This window comes from Dendropsophus ebraccatus, chromosome 7 (assembly GCF_027789765.1).
Source record: "Dendropsophus ebraccatus isolate aDenEbr1 chromosome 7, aDenEbr1.pat, whole genome shotgun sequence".
Lineage (NCBI taxonomy): Eukaryota > Metazoa > Chordata > Amphibia > Anura > Hylidae > Dendropsophus > Dendropsophus ebraccatus.
The window spans coordinates 11,961,924-11,975,659 of NC_091460.1; the positions used below are offsets into that span (position 1 = coordinate 11,961,924).

Here is a 13,736-nt window from a genome sequence, read left to right on the forward strand (position 1 = left end):
AAATAGCAGGAGAGACAGAGATAGGGGAAGGTATACAGAGATAGCAGGAGAGACAGAGAAGGGGGGAGATATACAGAGATAGCGGGAGAGACAGAGAAGGGGGGAGATATACAGAGATAGCAGGAGAGACAGAGAAGGGAAGAGATATACAGAGATAGCAGGAGAGACAGAGAAGGGAGAGATATACAGAGATAGCAGGAGAGACAGAGAAGGGGGAGATATACAAAGATAGCAGGAGAGACAGAGAAGGGGGAGGTATACAGAGATAGCAGGAAATGGAGACAGAGAAGGGAGGAGATATACAGAGATAGCAGGAGAGAGACAGAGAGGAGGAGATATACAGAGATAGCAGGAGAGACAGAGAAGGGGGAGATATACAGAGATAGCAGGAGAGACAGAGAAGGGGGAGATATACAGAGATAGCAGGAGAGACAGAGAAGGGGGGAGATATACAGAGATAGCAGGAGAGACAGAGAAGGGGGAGATATACAGAGATAGGAGGAGAGACAGAGAAGGGGGAGATATACAGAGATAGCAGGAGAGATAGAAGGGGAGAGATATACAGAGATAACAGGAGAGACAGAAGGGGGAGATATACAGAGATAGCAGGAGAGACAGAGAAGGGGGAAGTAAACAGAGATAGCAGGAAATGGAGACAGAGAAGGGAGGAGATATACAGAGATAGCAGGAGAGACACAGAAGGGGGAGATATACAGAGATAGCAGGAGAGACAGAGAAGGGGGAGATATACAGAGATAGGAGGAGAGACAGAGAAGGGGGAGATAACAGGAGAGATATACAGAGATAGCAGGAGAGACAGAGAAGGGAGAAATATACAGAGATAGCAGGAAATGAAGACAGATAAGGGAGGAGATATACAGAGATAGCAGGAGACACAGCGAAGGGGGAGATATACAGAGATAGCAGGAGAGACAGAGAAGGGGGAGATATACAGAGATAGCAGGAGAGACAGAAGGGGGAGATATACAGTGATAGCAGGAGAGACAGAGAGGGGGGAGAGATATACAGAGATAGCAGGAGAGACAGAGAAGGAGGAGATATACAGAGATAGCAGGAGAGACAGAGAAGGGGGAGGTATACAGAGATAGCAGGAGAGACAGAGAAGGGGGAGATATACAGAGATAGCAGGAAATGGAGACAGAGAAAGGAGAGAAAAACTGCTGCAACCATGTACATGCCTAATAATTCAGAGTGAACCTTCTCCTAGTAGTATAAGTGGTATAGGGAGGCGTCACTTGTGCCCAGGAACTCACCAGGTCGGTCTGCACAAGGTCCAAAAAGTTAGTCAGCGAGACAGCCGTCTTCAATAAAAACCACTTTTATTTATAATCGGACAGATGTCTTCACTTATGTAGAAGTAACATGTACTCTTCTGATGTTAATGAGTTTATTCTGTTAGTTTCTTTTGAAGTATAATTACTTTTTATTTGATCAGACATATTATTTACAAATTACCGGTGCCCAGATGGGGTTTTGTTTTTCTCCAACTTTAGCTAATGTCTATATGATTTGGTGGGAAGAGATGTTTATTTTCACAGACAATAATTCTTTTAAGGAATACACCAGATGGTACGGGTCACAATGTACCGTCCTTACAGGATTTAACAATAACGATTTAAATTTGAGTTTCACTAGTTCTGGAGCTGTAGAGGAAATAGATTTTTTAGACATAAGATTACGAGGAGATGACATCAGAGGTAAGGTAAGTGATATCTACATTGTTTAGAAAATCAATTCCATGTAACAATATCCTTCATGTGCAGAGCTGTCACCCGAAACATACTATTACAGCAATCCCCAAAGGAAAGTATCTGAGAAACATAAGGGCTTGCTCAGAACCATTTGAATATCAAAGAGAGGTTGTCAATATAGATAGAAGATTAGGAAAGAGAGGGTACGCTTCATGAATTTTGGATAAAGCGAAAGCAGATATAGCAAATGGGGATCATAATTCCTTATTGTTTTCCTCTCTGAAAGCTGATAATAAAAATAACACCAAGGCTAATTTAGTTTTTTTCTACGGAATACAGTAGTCAGTTTGGACAAATTAAACAAATTTTTAATAAGTAGTCACCTATCTTGCATCAGGACGATAAACTTAATACCATTCTTAAAGGGAATCTGTCAGCTCCTGGGCCCTACCTAAGGTTCTGACAGTGTGCTGTAGCTGGCAGCCCCCAGTGAGCATGGTGCCTTTTTGGTTATTTTCTGTGCAGCGGATTATGTACAATCTTATGTCTCCTACTGTACTAAAGAGCCACAGAGCAGTTGTTCATGCCACAGTCTGGTATGCATCCTCCTCCCTTTTCATGAATAATCAATGCTGCCCGGCCTCCTGCTCGCTCAGCTGTCAGATTGCAGATCAGTCCTCTGTAGGCAGGTTATGTCTCAAAGAAACACTCTGGTATAATGTGTTGGAGCTGTGGTCTAGGAGTAACTTGCTTTTCTAGAGACCTGCCAGCAGTTTGTTCTCTGGCTCAAATCCCCTGATGGAAATTAAATAGGTGTCTTTTTTTCCTTATTATTGTATTATTTATAAGGCTATGTTCACACACAGTATTTTTGCTCAGTATTTTGCAACTAAAACCAGAAGTGGATTGAAAACACAAAAATGCTGTGTTCTCACACTGTTGAAATTGAGTGGATGGCTGCCATTTAATAGCAAATAATTTCTGTTATTTTAAAACAATGTCCAATATTTGCCATTAAATGACTGCCATCCGCTCAATTTCAGCAGTGTGAGAACATAGCCTTTCTGTGTTCTCAATCCACTCCTGGTTTTGGTTGCAAAATACTGAGCAAAAATACTGTGTGTGAACATAGCCTTAAAAATTTTACAATATTGAGAAAAAAAAGACAAGATATTTAATTTCCATAAGGTGATTCAAACCAGAGAATGAACTGCTGGCAGGTCTCTAGACAGGTGAGTTACCCCTAGACCACAGCTCCAACACATTAGGGAGAAGAGATTCAATTATACCTGAGTGTTTCTGATCTGCAATCTGACAGCTGAGCGAGCAGGAGGCCGGGCAGCATTAAATATTCATGAAGAGGGAAGAGGATGCATACCAGACTGTGGCACGAACAGCTGCTCTGTTGCTCTTTAGTACAGTAGGAGACATAAAATTGTACATAATCCGCTGCACGGAAAATTACCAAAAAGGCACCATGCTCACTGGGGGCTGCCAGCTACAGCACACTGTCAGCACCTCAAGTAGGGCCCAGGAGCTGACAGATTCCCTTTAAAACAGGAGCCAGTGTAGTAGCAAGAAGAGGAGTCACAATAGGTAATTTGATCTCCCCCACTATTCCCAAAAGACATAACCGGAGTAAAGTCTGGCTCTCTCAGACCGGCTCTTTTCCATGTGGAGGGAGGAGATGTACTGTGTGTAAATTAGCTAAAAAAACAAAAACTTTTTGTGACTCTAAAACTTATAAAATAAATTAATTTATTAATTGTGACAGTGACCATGGGATCTATGGGATAGAATGTAAAGCTTGTAATAAATCGTACATTGGTTGCACATAACGTAAGTTAAAGGACAACTCCCGCGGGACCCCCCCAAAAAAACTAAACACAGACACCATACTCACTATCCCTACGATGACGATCGCCACTCCATTCGCCCGCCGTCCGCCTCACCGTCACCGCCGTCCGTCGTCCAGCGATGTCTCTGACTTCCGGGTCCTGGGGATGGAAAAGGCTGCCAGTGCGCTTGCGCAACGGCAGCCTTTTCATTGGCTGGAGCGCATCACATGGCTTCCAGCAACCTCAGCCAATCAGGGCTGAGCAAGCTGGAAGCCATGTGATGCGCTCCAGCCAATATAAAAAAGGCTGCTGGTGTGCATGTGCACCAGCAGCCTTTTCCGTCCCATTCACTCTCTATGAAGACGCCGAGGAGGAAGGACCCGGACCGCCCCCCGACTCTGACGTTGTCGTCACCAGATGCCGCCCGGGAGAAGAGGACCGTGACGATCGTAATAGGTAATGTATATATTCTTTATAACTTCCGGGCGGGGGGGGTCGGGGGTCCGAAAGTGGGGGAAGGGGGCCAGACCGGGTATTTAACCACATTACAAAGTTATATAACTTTGTAATGTGTGTTAAATAAGCTAAAAAAAAAATTCGTGGGAGTTGTCCTTTAATCTCCTCCCGCCGCTCCACAGTAAATTAATGTCGCTGCAGCCTATGCCTTATGCTGCAGTGATTTTAATTTACGATCCAGGATGACACAGGCGTAGGATAGCGCAGTGATAGCCCAGGACCCGCCGCAACTCTCAGCACCGTCTGAGAGTTAACCGTATAGATACTGCTGTCCGCACGACCACAGCATCTATAGGGCTCCTGAAAGAGAATTCTCCCTCTACAGAGGGAGAATTCTCTGCCGGTTTCCGTCGGGGCTCTGCTAAGTGATCGCCGGTGATTGTAACAGCGGCTGGGGACAGAGGAGAGGGGACAGACACAGGGACATCAGCTTATGGGATCATTATGAGGAATCAATGACCCCAGGTTGTGAAAGGGTTAAAGACAAGAATCAGTGAACATTTATATGATATCATGAAAAGAAGTACCAACATGTTGAGTGCCGCGCTGCATTTTGTGGATATCCATGATGGGAATAAAGAATTTTTTGGTATTGAGAAAATGTTAAAGGATACAAGGGGAGGGGATTGTCAATGTAAATTATTAAATAGAGAAGCATTCTGGATTCTCAATTCAGGCTCCCGTTTTCCCAAGGGACTCGATTATAAGATGGATGTATGTTTATTAATGTCCCTGTTGTATGATACTCCTCCTGACCACCAGATGTACACCGGTCTTATGTCCAGCTGAGAGTGTGGGAATTTCCTTTTCTTCCAAACAGGACTTCTCTCTGATGTTTGCTGGACACAGACACAGGTGAGCTGTTTTTACATGTTTTATGGACACTATGGGGGAGATTTATCAAACATGGTGTAAAGTGAAACTGGCTCAGTCGCCCCTAGCAACCAATCAGATTCCACCTTTCATTCCTCACAGACTCTTTGGAAAATGAAAAGTGGAATCTGATTGGTTGCTAGGGGCAACTAAGACAATTCTACTTTACACCAGTTTGATAAATCTCCCCCTATGTCTTTATGCAGTGATTACGACGTGTAACGCGTCACATTTTTCCATCTGTTTGGATTTTATCTTTGTCCGATTATAAATAAAAGTGGTTTTTATTCAGGACGGCTGTCTCGCTGGCTAAATTTTTGGACAATATACAGAGATAGCAGGACATGGAGACACAAGAGGGGAGGTATACAGAGATAGCAGAAAATAGAGAGACAGAGAAGGGGGGAGGGTGAAGTGTGAGAGAAGGAGACAGAGAGTCAGATGTTAGTGCACACTGTACATCACCCTGCTTTCCTAGGTGCAGACACATCTTCACCTCATCCTGTGAGTAGTTGATTTTCTGACTACTTTCTAAGCTTGGTTTATCATCACCTGGGAAAGTTGGGTGATTATCAAGAAGCACATTATCTCTCTGTTTATTTGCATCCCTCTCTCAGCAGTGGGTGTTACTGAGGGGGCTGGCTTAGCAGCAGTGGGCAGTACTGAGGGGGCTGGCTTAGCAGCAGTGGGCAGTACTGAGGGGGCTGGCTTAGCAGCAGAGGGTGTTACTGAGGAGGCTGGCTGAGCAGCAGTGTGCATTACTGAGGGGGCTGGCTTAGCAGCAGAGGGCGTTACTGAGGGGGCTGGCTTAGCAGCAGTGGGCAGTACTGAGGGGGCTGGCTTAGCAGCAGTGGGTGTTACTGAGGGGGCTGGCCTAGCAGTAGTGGGCAGTACTGAGGGGGCTGGCTTAGCAGCAGTGGGTGTTACTGAGGGGACTGGCTTAGCAGCAGTGGGCAGTACTGAGGGGGCTGGCTTAGCAGCAGTGGGCAGTACTGAGGGGGCTGGCTTAGCAGCAGTGGGTGTTACTGAGGACGGAGGCTGGCTGAGCAGCAGTGGGTGTTACTGAGGGGACTGGCTTAGCAGCAGTGGGCAGTACTGAGGGGGCTGGCTTAGCAGCAGTGGGCGTTACTAAGGGGACTGGCTTAGCAGCAGTGGGCAGTACTGAGGGGGGCTTGCTTAGCAGCAGAGGGTGTTACTGAGGGGGCTGGCTTAGCAGCAGTGGGTGTTACTGAGGGGGCTGGCTTAGCAGCAGTGGGCAGTACTGAGGGGGCTGGCTTAGCAGCAGTGGGTGTTACTGAGGGGGGTGGCTTAGCAGCAGTGGGTGTTACTGAGGGGGGTGGCTTAGCAGCAGAGGGTGTTACTGAGGGGGCTGGCTGAGCAGCAGTGTGCGTTACTGAGGAGGCTGGCTGAGTAGCAGTGGGTGTTACTGAGGGGGCTGGCTTGCGCACAATGAATGCCGGCCTTAGTAGTTTTAGACCTCACCAGCAAACACAATATGAAACAGGAAGTAAAGAGAATATGGATGATAGGGAGCAGCCACAAAAAAGATAGTACAGCAGGGAATCTTGGCAGAGGTATTTAGATAAGCCTTAGACACAAGTACTCCACAAAATATTTAAATATAAATATAGAGTACCAGTATTTTTTATTACCATTCCCTGCTACCTCCCAATCTAGAAGCTCCAAAGATGCTGGCAAAGTTAAATTCCTGGATTTGAAACTACACCTACATGGCAACCGGATTCTAAGCAACCTATACTAAATAAGACCGCTACCAAAAAAGAACCTGAGTCCACTAACCGGGTTCGTATCTATCGGTCATCGCAGTACAGAATCGAAAGTTGGGGAGAATAGTCAGAAAGTCAAGCCACAATCAGGATATCGCAAGCAAGGGGCATGATGAGGGCAGTGGTCTTTATGGCATGATTGGGGCTGAAAATTCCAGCCCCTAACCCTCCCACAGAGCTGACTGGCACTGCCGGCCGCCAGTCAGCATAACCACAATGTTAAACACCGGTGCCGTTCGGCTAAGGTGGGGAAGGGGGGGTTGGCCGGTGTTATAAAGCCCCGGTGGTGGCAAAAAACTAAGGACGCCATTGGCAAACCCCTAACAGCTAGCTGAGTCGGTAGCCAGGGATGCTACCGGACCAACAAGACAGTTGAATAGAGGACAACCCTATCAAGGCTCACTCCCGTGTGGGGACTGTGTGACTTGTTGGTTTATGGTCCCAACATAGACAATTTGTAACCTGAACTGTCACTGATGAAGAATTTACTCTTAAAGCGGTTATCTGGTTAGGGAAAATATATTTTTGAATCATCCCCCCCTCCTGAAGACTAACAATTCTTTCCATACATGTCAACACGCAAGAGATTTCATAAGCACTACAACTCCCAGCAGACATAGATATCAGGTCCTAAATTCACATATGATCAATTTAGTGGTGCCCAGCTTGGTTATAGGACAGTCCATATGTGGATAAATAAAGAAAGATAATGTTCAGCGGCACTCACCACAAAACCTGATCTTTATTCAATATCCAAATACAGACATACAAAACAGAAACACAGGGACGCCTCTCCTCCCAGCCTCAGCCTGGGGTGGGGGGCTGCCTGGGACTGAGGATCTGAGCAGAGGTGTCTACATGTTCCTGTTCTGTATGTCTTTTGAATAGTGCTGCTGGACATTATTTTTTGTTATTTATTCATTCCATACATGTCATTACCTTATCTGTCTCCTTGACCCAGTTTTGAGCTGCTGCCTTCTGCTGAAAACACAAAAATCTATGACTGAGCTGGTTGGTGTGTCTCTGCTCTCAACGCCCTCCTTTCCGAGATGGCTGATGTAAACAACATCCCTGGCCGGCTGTTTTTGCTCTCTGTACTGTACAGCAAGTAAGGTCACAATTAACTTGATCTCAGATTACCCTCTAGGCTTCACACAGTGTATAAACAGCTGGCCAGAGACGTTATTTACATCAACCATCTCGGAAAGGAGGGGGTTGAGAGCAGAGACTGACTGAACAGCTCAGACACAGATTTTTTTGTCTTCAGCAGAAAGCAGCTGCTCAAAACTGGGGGAAGGAGACAGATAAGGTAATGTCATGTATGGAAGGAATTGTTAGTCTCCAGGAAGGGGGATGATTAAACCTGTATTTTAAGTGAGTAATATACCGATGCACTGTACTTGATTGCAGATACAACACTTCGTTAATACTTTGTATTGAAAGCAATAAATTTGACTCACGTTTAGTCGTTCATTTTCTTACTTTATTCTCTGATATTTTCGCACTGCCGTGACGCGACGTTTCTAGGTCGCCCCCTTACTCACGCATGAGTAAGGGGGCGACCTAGAAACGTCGCGTCACGGCAGTAAGGAACGCCCACTCCGTTCTATGCACACCTGAAAGCGCCCTGAGCTACCATTGCATATCAGCATGCGAAAATATCAGAGAATAAAGTAAGAAAATGAACGACTAAACGTGAGTCAAATTCATTGCTTTCAATACAAAGTATTAACGAAGTGTTGTATCTGCAATCAAGTACAGTGCATCGGTATATTACTCACTTACATACACGTGGACATAGAGGCTTGTGGCAGCCTGGAGCACCGAGAGCACATCGGCATTATATTCATGTCAATAACAGAGACACACTTGGGACTTTGAACGAGGTTCACACAGACACTTGTCCTCTTTGTTACGTAAACCTGTATTTTACCTGACCTGAAAACCACAGAAAGTGATGGAAATACTATAGAAATGGAACTGGCACAGCTGAGGGAGCATGTATGTATTAAAGACCCCCAGCTCACTGAATTACGCCACTTTTACAGTCTGACAATACAATATTGTGCATGCACCCCAAGATAAAGTCCAATTTAAAGGGGTTGTCCAGCAAAAATCTTTTTCTTTCAAATCAACTGGTGTCAGAAAGTTATTGTCAGGAATGTGCAGTAGCCTGGTGTGAACTGGGCTTGTTTTTACTTTTGTATGACACACTCGCTTGCTTTTAAGCTTCCTGGCAATGCAGGAGTTAAGCTTATCATTGCAGGGCTTGATTTATGCAGCTGAGTAGGTCTTTAGACTGACTGGTGTCTCTGCCTATTTGGAACCTCCAAGATCAGAGCACTGGTCCAATGGGGATGCGGACCGGGCTCTTGGTTAGCATAAAAGAAAGCTGAGGCAGTCTCCCAGCGCTGGCTATTAGGTTTCATACCCTGGTCCTAGCCCCCCCTGTCTATTTCTGCAATCCCCATCCTAACTCCCTCCTCTTGCTCGACTTTGTTACTTGACCTCTGGCTTGGCTTTTTGACTATTCGATTGTAACCTGATTTTGTACTATGCCTGCCTGTTTGGTTCTGACCTTGCTTGTTTGACTATCCGCTATTGTGTTTGTTTGTCTGTCTTGTTCTGTGTGCACGTATCTAGTACAGGGAACATCTTCGTGGTTTGAGGCAAGTAGGTAGGGACAGTTGGTGGGTTCAGCATCAGGGCTCTCTGTCGTGTCTTGTCCCTGCCTCCCTGGCTTTCTCAAGTCTTCCCATACATATCAGCTGTTGTATGTCCTGCGGGAAATGTTTTATTTTCAGCCTGTCACAGTGCTCTCTGATTACATCTCTGGCCGAGACAGGAACTGTCCAGAGCAGGAGAGGTTTTTTTTATGGAGATTCATATAAAACCGAGACAGAGTTCCTGTCTCGGCCAGAGGTGGCAGCAGAGAGCACTGTGTCAGGCTGAAAATAAAACATTTCCTGCAGGACATACAGCAGCTGATAAGTATGGGACGACTTGAGATTTAAAAGAAGTAAATTACAAATCTATATACTTTTCTGATATCAGTTGATTTGAAAGAAAAAGATTTTCGTTGGACAACCCCTTTAAACTGGAGAAAAAAGTTTGTAAACACTCTTTGCTTTACAGCAAAAAAAAAAAAAAAATCACTATACTGGTACTATACTGTATGGCAGCTGTCTTAGTAAGGCCGGCTGGCCCTGCTCCTGGTGCTGGCATTGCGGCATGAATTTACACCAGCTCAGGTTATTAGGGAAAACACAGCACTTCCTGTGTTTTTCTTTTTTTTTTTTTGCAAAGTCTAAACATAGGAAATCTAAATTCCCAGGTAATCTGAGCGCTCACGGAGAGAAGGCAGCCAAGTCATTGATGGCCACATTGAGCCGTGACTCTCTGTACTAGCCAGTATTTCACGTGTTTAGTCTCTTTTTTTCTTTGACATATTTTATTAATTTTCATGTCTTTATAACACAAAACAAAATCCACCACAGGTAGGCAAATGTGATGACATAGCCATAATGCGCCATACACACAGTATCAGTCACAGAGTGGTGGTGTAATGAAAACTGGTTAAGTCATAACCATAACAGATGAGAACTTATAACTAGAGATGAATGAAGCAAATCCGGTGAATCAAAATTTGTTCTACAAAACAAATTCCCACCAATTTGTTAGGAAATTTACAAAAACAAACAAACAAAAAGACAGGCTGCACATGCTGCATGGGTGGGAGATAAGGATTAACCATAATCCCAAGTGCCCATCCAATCAGCTGCAGGCCCCTCTGTGATGTCAACATTTCCCCCTCTTCATAAAGCAGAGTGGAGGAGGAGAGCAGGATGGCAACAGGCAGAGCAGAGCAGGGAGAGACTAACAGAGCGATATAGGGACAGAGAAGAAAGGAATGGCGGAAATTGGATGATTGACTGGCTGATTGATTGACTTTTTAAAAAAAAATTGTTACTTAGCAATTTTTGACACTAATGGTGCGTTTACGCGAAACGATAATTGGCCCGATCGTACAATTAACGATGTCGGAGTAACGTTTTTTTTTTTCATAACGATCAGCGTTTAGATGGTACGATATATCGTAAGGAAAAATTGTTTTGCGATCGTTTTGCGCCGTTTGAAATTCCTGGCTCCCATCTTCAGCCAATCAATGCAAGGGGGCGGTGGCGATCGGGGCGGCGGGGGTGGCGATCGAGCCGGCACAGGGGGCTGCGGATGAGCATGGGGCCGGGCTGCGAGCGGCTTGCGGCCGGACTTTTGCGCGACAACTGTTTACACGGAACGATCGGCGAATTTTTTGCGAACGACGATTTGATAACATGTTGAAAGATCAAAATGAACGATTTCTCGTTCGTCGTTTGATCGTTCGCTGCGTTTACACGTACGATTATTATTCGAATTTGATCGTTATCGCGCAAATTTGCACGATAATCGTTACGTGTAAACGCACCTTTAATAGTCCGAGTATTGTAGCTACTGTAGCTTTGGCGGTTTTAATGAAGTTCATTAAGATTCGTTTCGCGAATATTAACAAATTTGAACCAAAAGTCGCAAAGCTTGCAAAACAAATTTTCAGCTGCTTCACTTCTCTCTATTTACATCCATTCCTAGCATTTGCCTTTTATTACTGAGAAAGAAGAAAAACTTCATTATACTTACATTATATGTTATACATAAAAGCTGTCAGAGGCTCAACTCGTATCCAGTGTGTGTGTAGATTATATATATATTTATATATATATATATATATATATATATATAATATATACACATACACTCACCAGCCACTTTATTAGGTACACCTGTCCAACTGCACGTTACCACTTAATTTCTAATCAGCCAATCACATGGCGGCAACTCAGTGCATTTAGGCATGTAGACAAGGTCAAGACAATCTCCTGCAGTTCAAACCGAGCATCAGTATGGGGAAGAAAGGTGATTTGAGGGCCTTTGAACGTGGCATGGTTGTTGGTGCCAGAAGGGCTGGTCTGAGTATTTCAGAAACTGCTGATCTACTGGGATTTTCACGCACAAACATCTCTAGGGTTTACAGAGAATGGTCCGAAAAAGAAAAACCATCCAGTGAGCGGCAGTTCTGTGGGCGGAAATGCCTTGTTGATGCCAGAGGTCAGAGGAGAATGGGCAGACTGGTTCCAGCTGATAGAAAGGCAACAGTGACTCAAATAGCCAACCGTTACAACCAAGGTAGGCAGAAGAGCATCTCTGAACGCACAGTACCTCCAACTTTGAGGCAGATGGGCTACAGCAGCAGAAGACCACACCGGGTGCCACTCCTTTCAGCTAAGAACAGGAAACTGAGGCTACAATTTGCACAAGCTCATCGAAATTGGACAGTAGAAGATTGGAAAAACGTTGCCTGGTCTGATGAGTCTCCATTTCTGCTGCGACATTCGGATGGTAGGGTCAGAATTTGGCGTCAACAACATGAAAGCATGGATCCCTCCTGCCTTGTATCAACGGTTCAGGCTGGTGGTGGTGGTGTCATGGTGTGGGGAATATTTTCTTGGCACTCTTTGGGCCCCTTGGTACCAATTGAGCATTGTTGCACCGCCACAGCCTACCTGAGTATTGTTGCTGACCATGTCCATCCCTTTATGACCACAATGTACCCAACATCTGATGGCTACTTTCAGCAGGATAATGCGCGATGTCATAAAGCTAGAATCATCTCAGACCGGTTTCTTGAACATGACAATGAGGTCACTGTACTCCAATGGCCTCCACAGTCACCAGATCTCAATCCAATAGAGCATCTTTGGGATGTGGTGGAACGGGAGATTCGCATCATGGATGTGCAGCCGACAAATCTGCGGCAACTGTGTGATGCCATCATGTCAATATGGACCAAAATCTCTGAGGAACGCTTCCGGCACCTTGTTGTATCTAGGCCACCAAGAATTGAGGCAGTTCTGAAGGCAAAAGGGGGTCCAACCCGTTACTAGCATGGTGTACCTAATAAAGTGGCCGGTGAGTATATATATATATATATATATATATATATATATAGATATATACATATATAGATATATATACGAATAGTAGTCTCTAGTACCCTTTTGGGGCCTCTAGCTTGGATACAAGATGAGATACAGATGAGTATGGAGGATACAGCTTCCATATGTAATACTGTGGCAATTTGCCTACACATATTGTGGCTGGGTCAGTCCATCCTGCACACTTGTAGCTGAAGCTTTCATCCAATCTGGTTCCATAAACGCTTTATTGGTGATAAATCTGGTGACCAGGCAGGCCCAGGAAGTGATAATATCTGATGGAGACATTCCTGGGAAACCTTTGTGTGTAGGAAGTGTTATCCCAGCCATGAGAGAAAAAACATGTCCTATACATATCGCTGAGCTGTTATTGCCCTCATATGACCAATAGGGGTGACTGACTGTCATATACTATGGCTCCTGCATCAAACCAGCAGGTGGCATTGGGTTGCTCCACAGTAAAGGCAGGATCAAAGCGTTTAGCACAAGGATATTACACAACCTGACTGTCACTGGATCCCGAACAGAACCTGGATTTGTTGCTATAAACTATCGGATTCCAGTCCTTAGCAGTCCTCTTGTTCACAACACCACCTCAAACAAGGGCAGAACCTCACTGAATGACGTGAAAATGTTTCCTACTGGTAAGCGTCTAGAAATGGTCCACACATTGACATGGGAAATAATAAAGTGGATAGATGTGTCTGGATGGTGGAGAAGAAAAGTGTAAGTTGCTTGTGCATGTTGGAGGATCAAACAGTCCTCTTACTTGGTATACTCCTCCAGGAACCGCTAGAGGAGTATATATTTTAAGAAGGCTCTTGTGAAACACAGGATGTATTCTTAGTGAATGAGGTAACTGCAGTTTAAAAGACACTGGGGGGGGGGATTTATGAAGACCGGCGTACAAGTACGGCTGTCTTATATTATGCCCCGACCCCTTTTCCCCTAGGATACACTAAGATGCGCATGCCTCTTAGT

The 13,736-nt window shown here is 44.9% G+C and overlaps 1 protein-coding gene across 1 annotated transcript in view; it reads left to right on the forward strand.

The window, feature by feature from the left end:
* Nucleotides 1-1,706: 1,706 nt before the first annotated feature.
* LOC138796439 (vomeronasal type-2 receptor 26-like) overlaps nt 1,707-13,736 on the forward strand; it is a 51,676-nt gene continuing 39,646 nt past the window's right edge. Inside the window, exon 1 of the mRNA XM_069976042.1 lies at nt 1,707-1,723. Coding sequence (XP_069832143.1) covers nt 1,707-1,723 — 17 coding nt within the window. The remainder of the gene's footprint in view (nt 1,724-13,736) is intronic.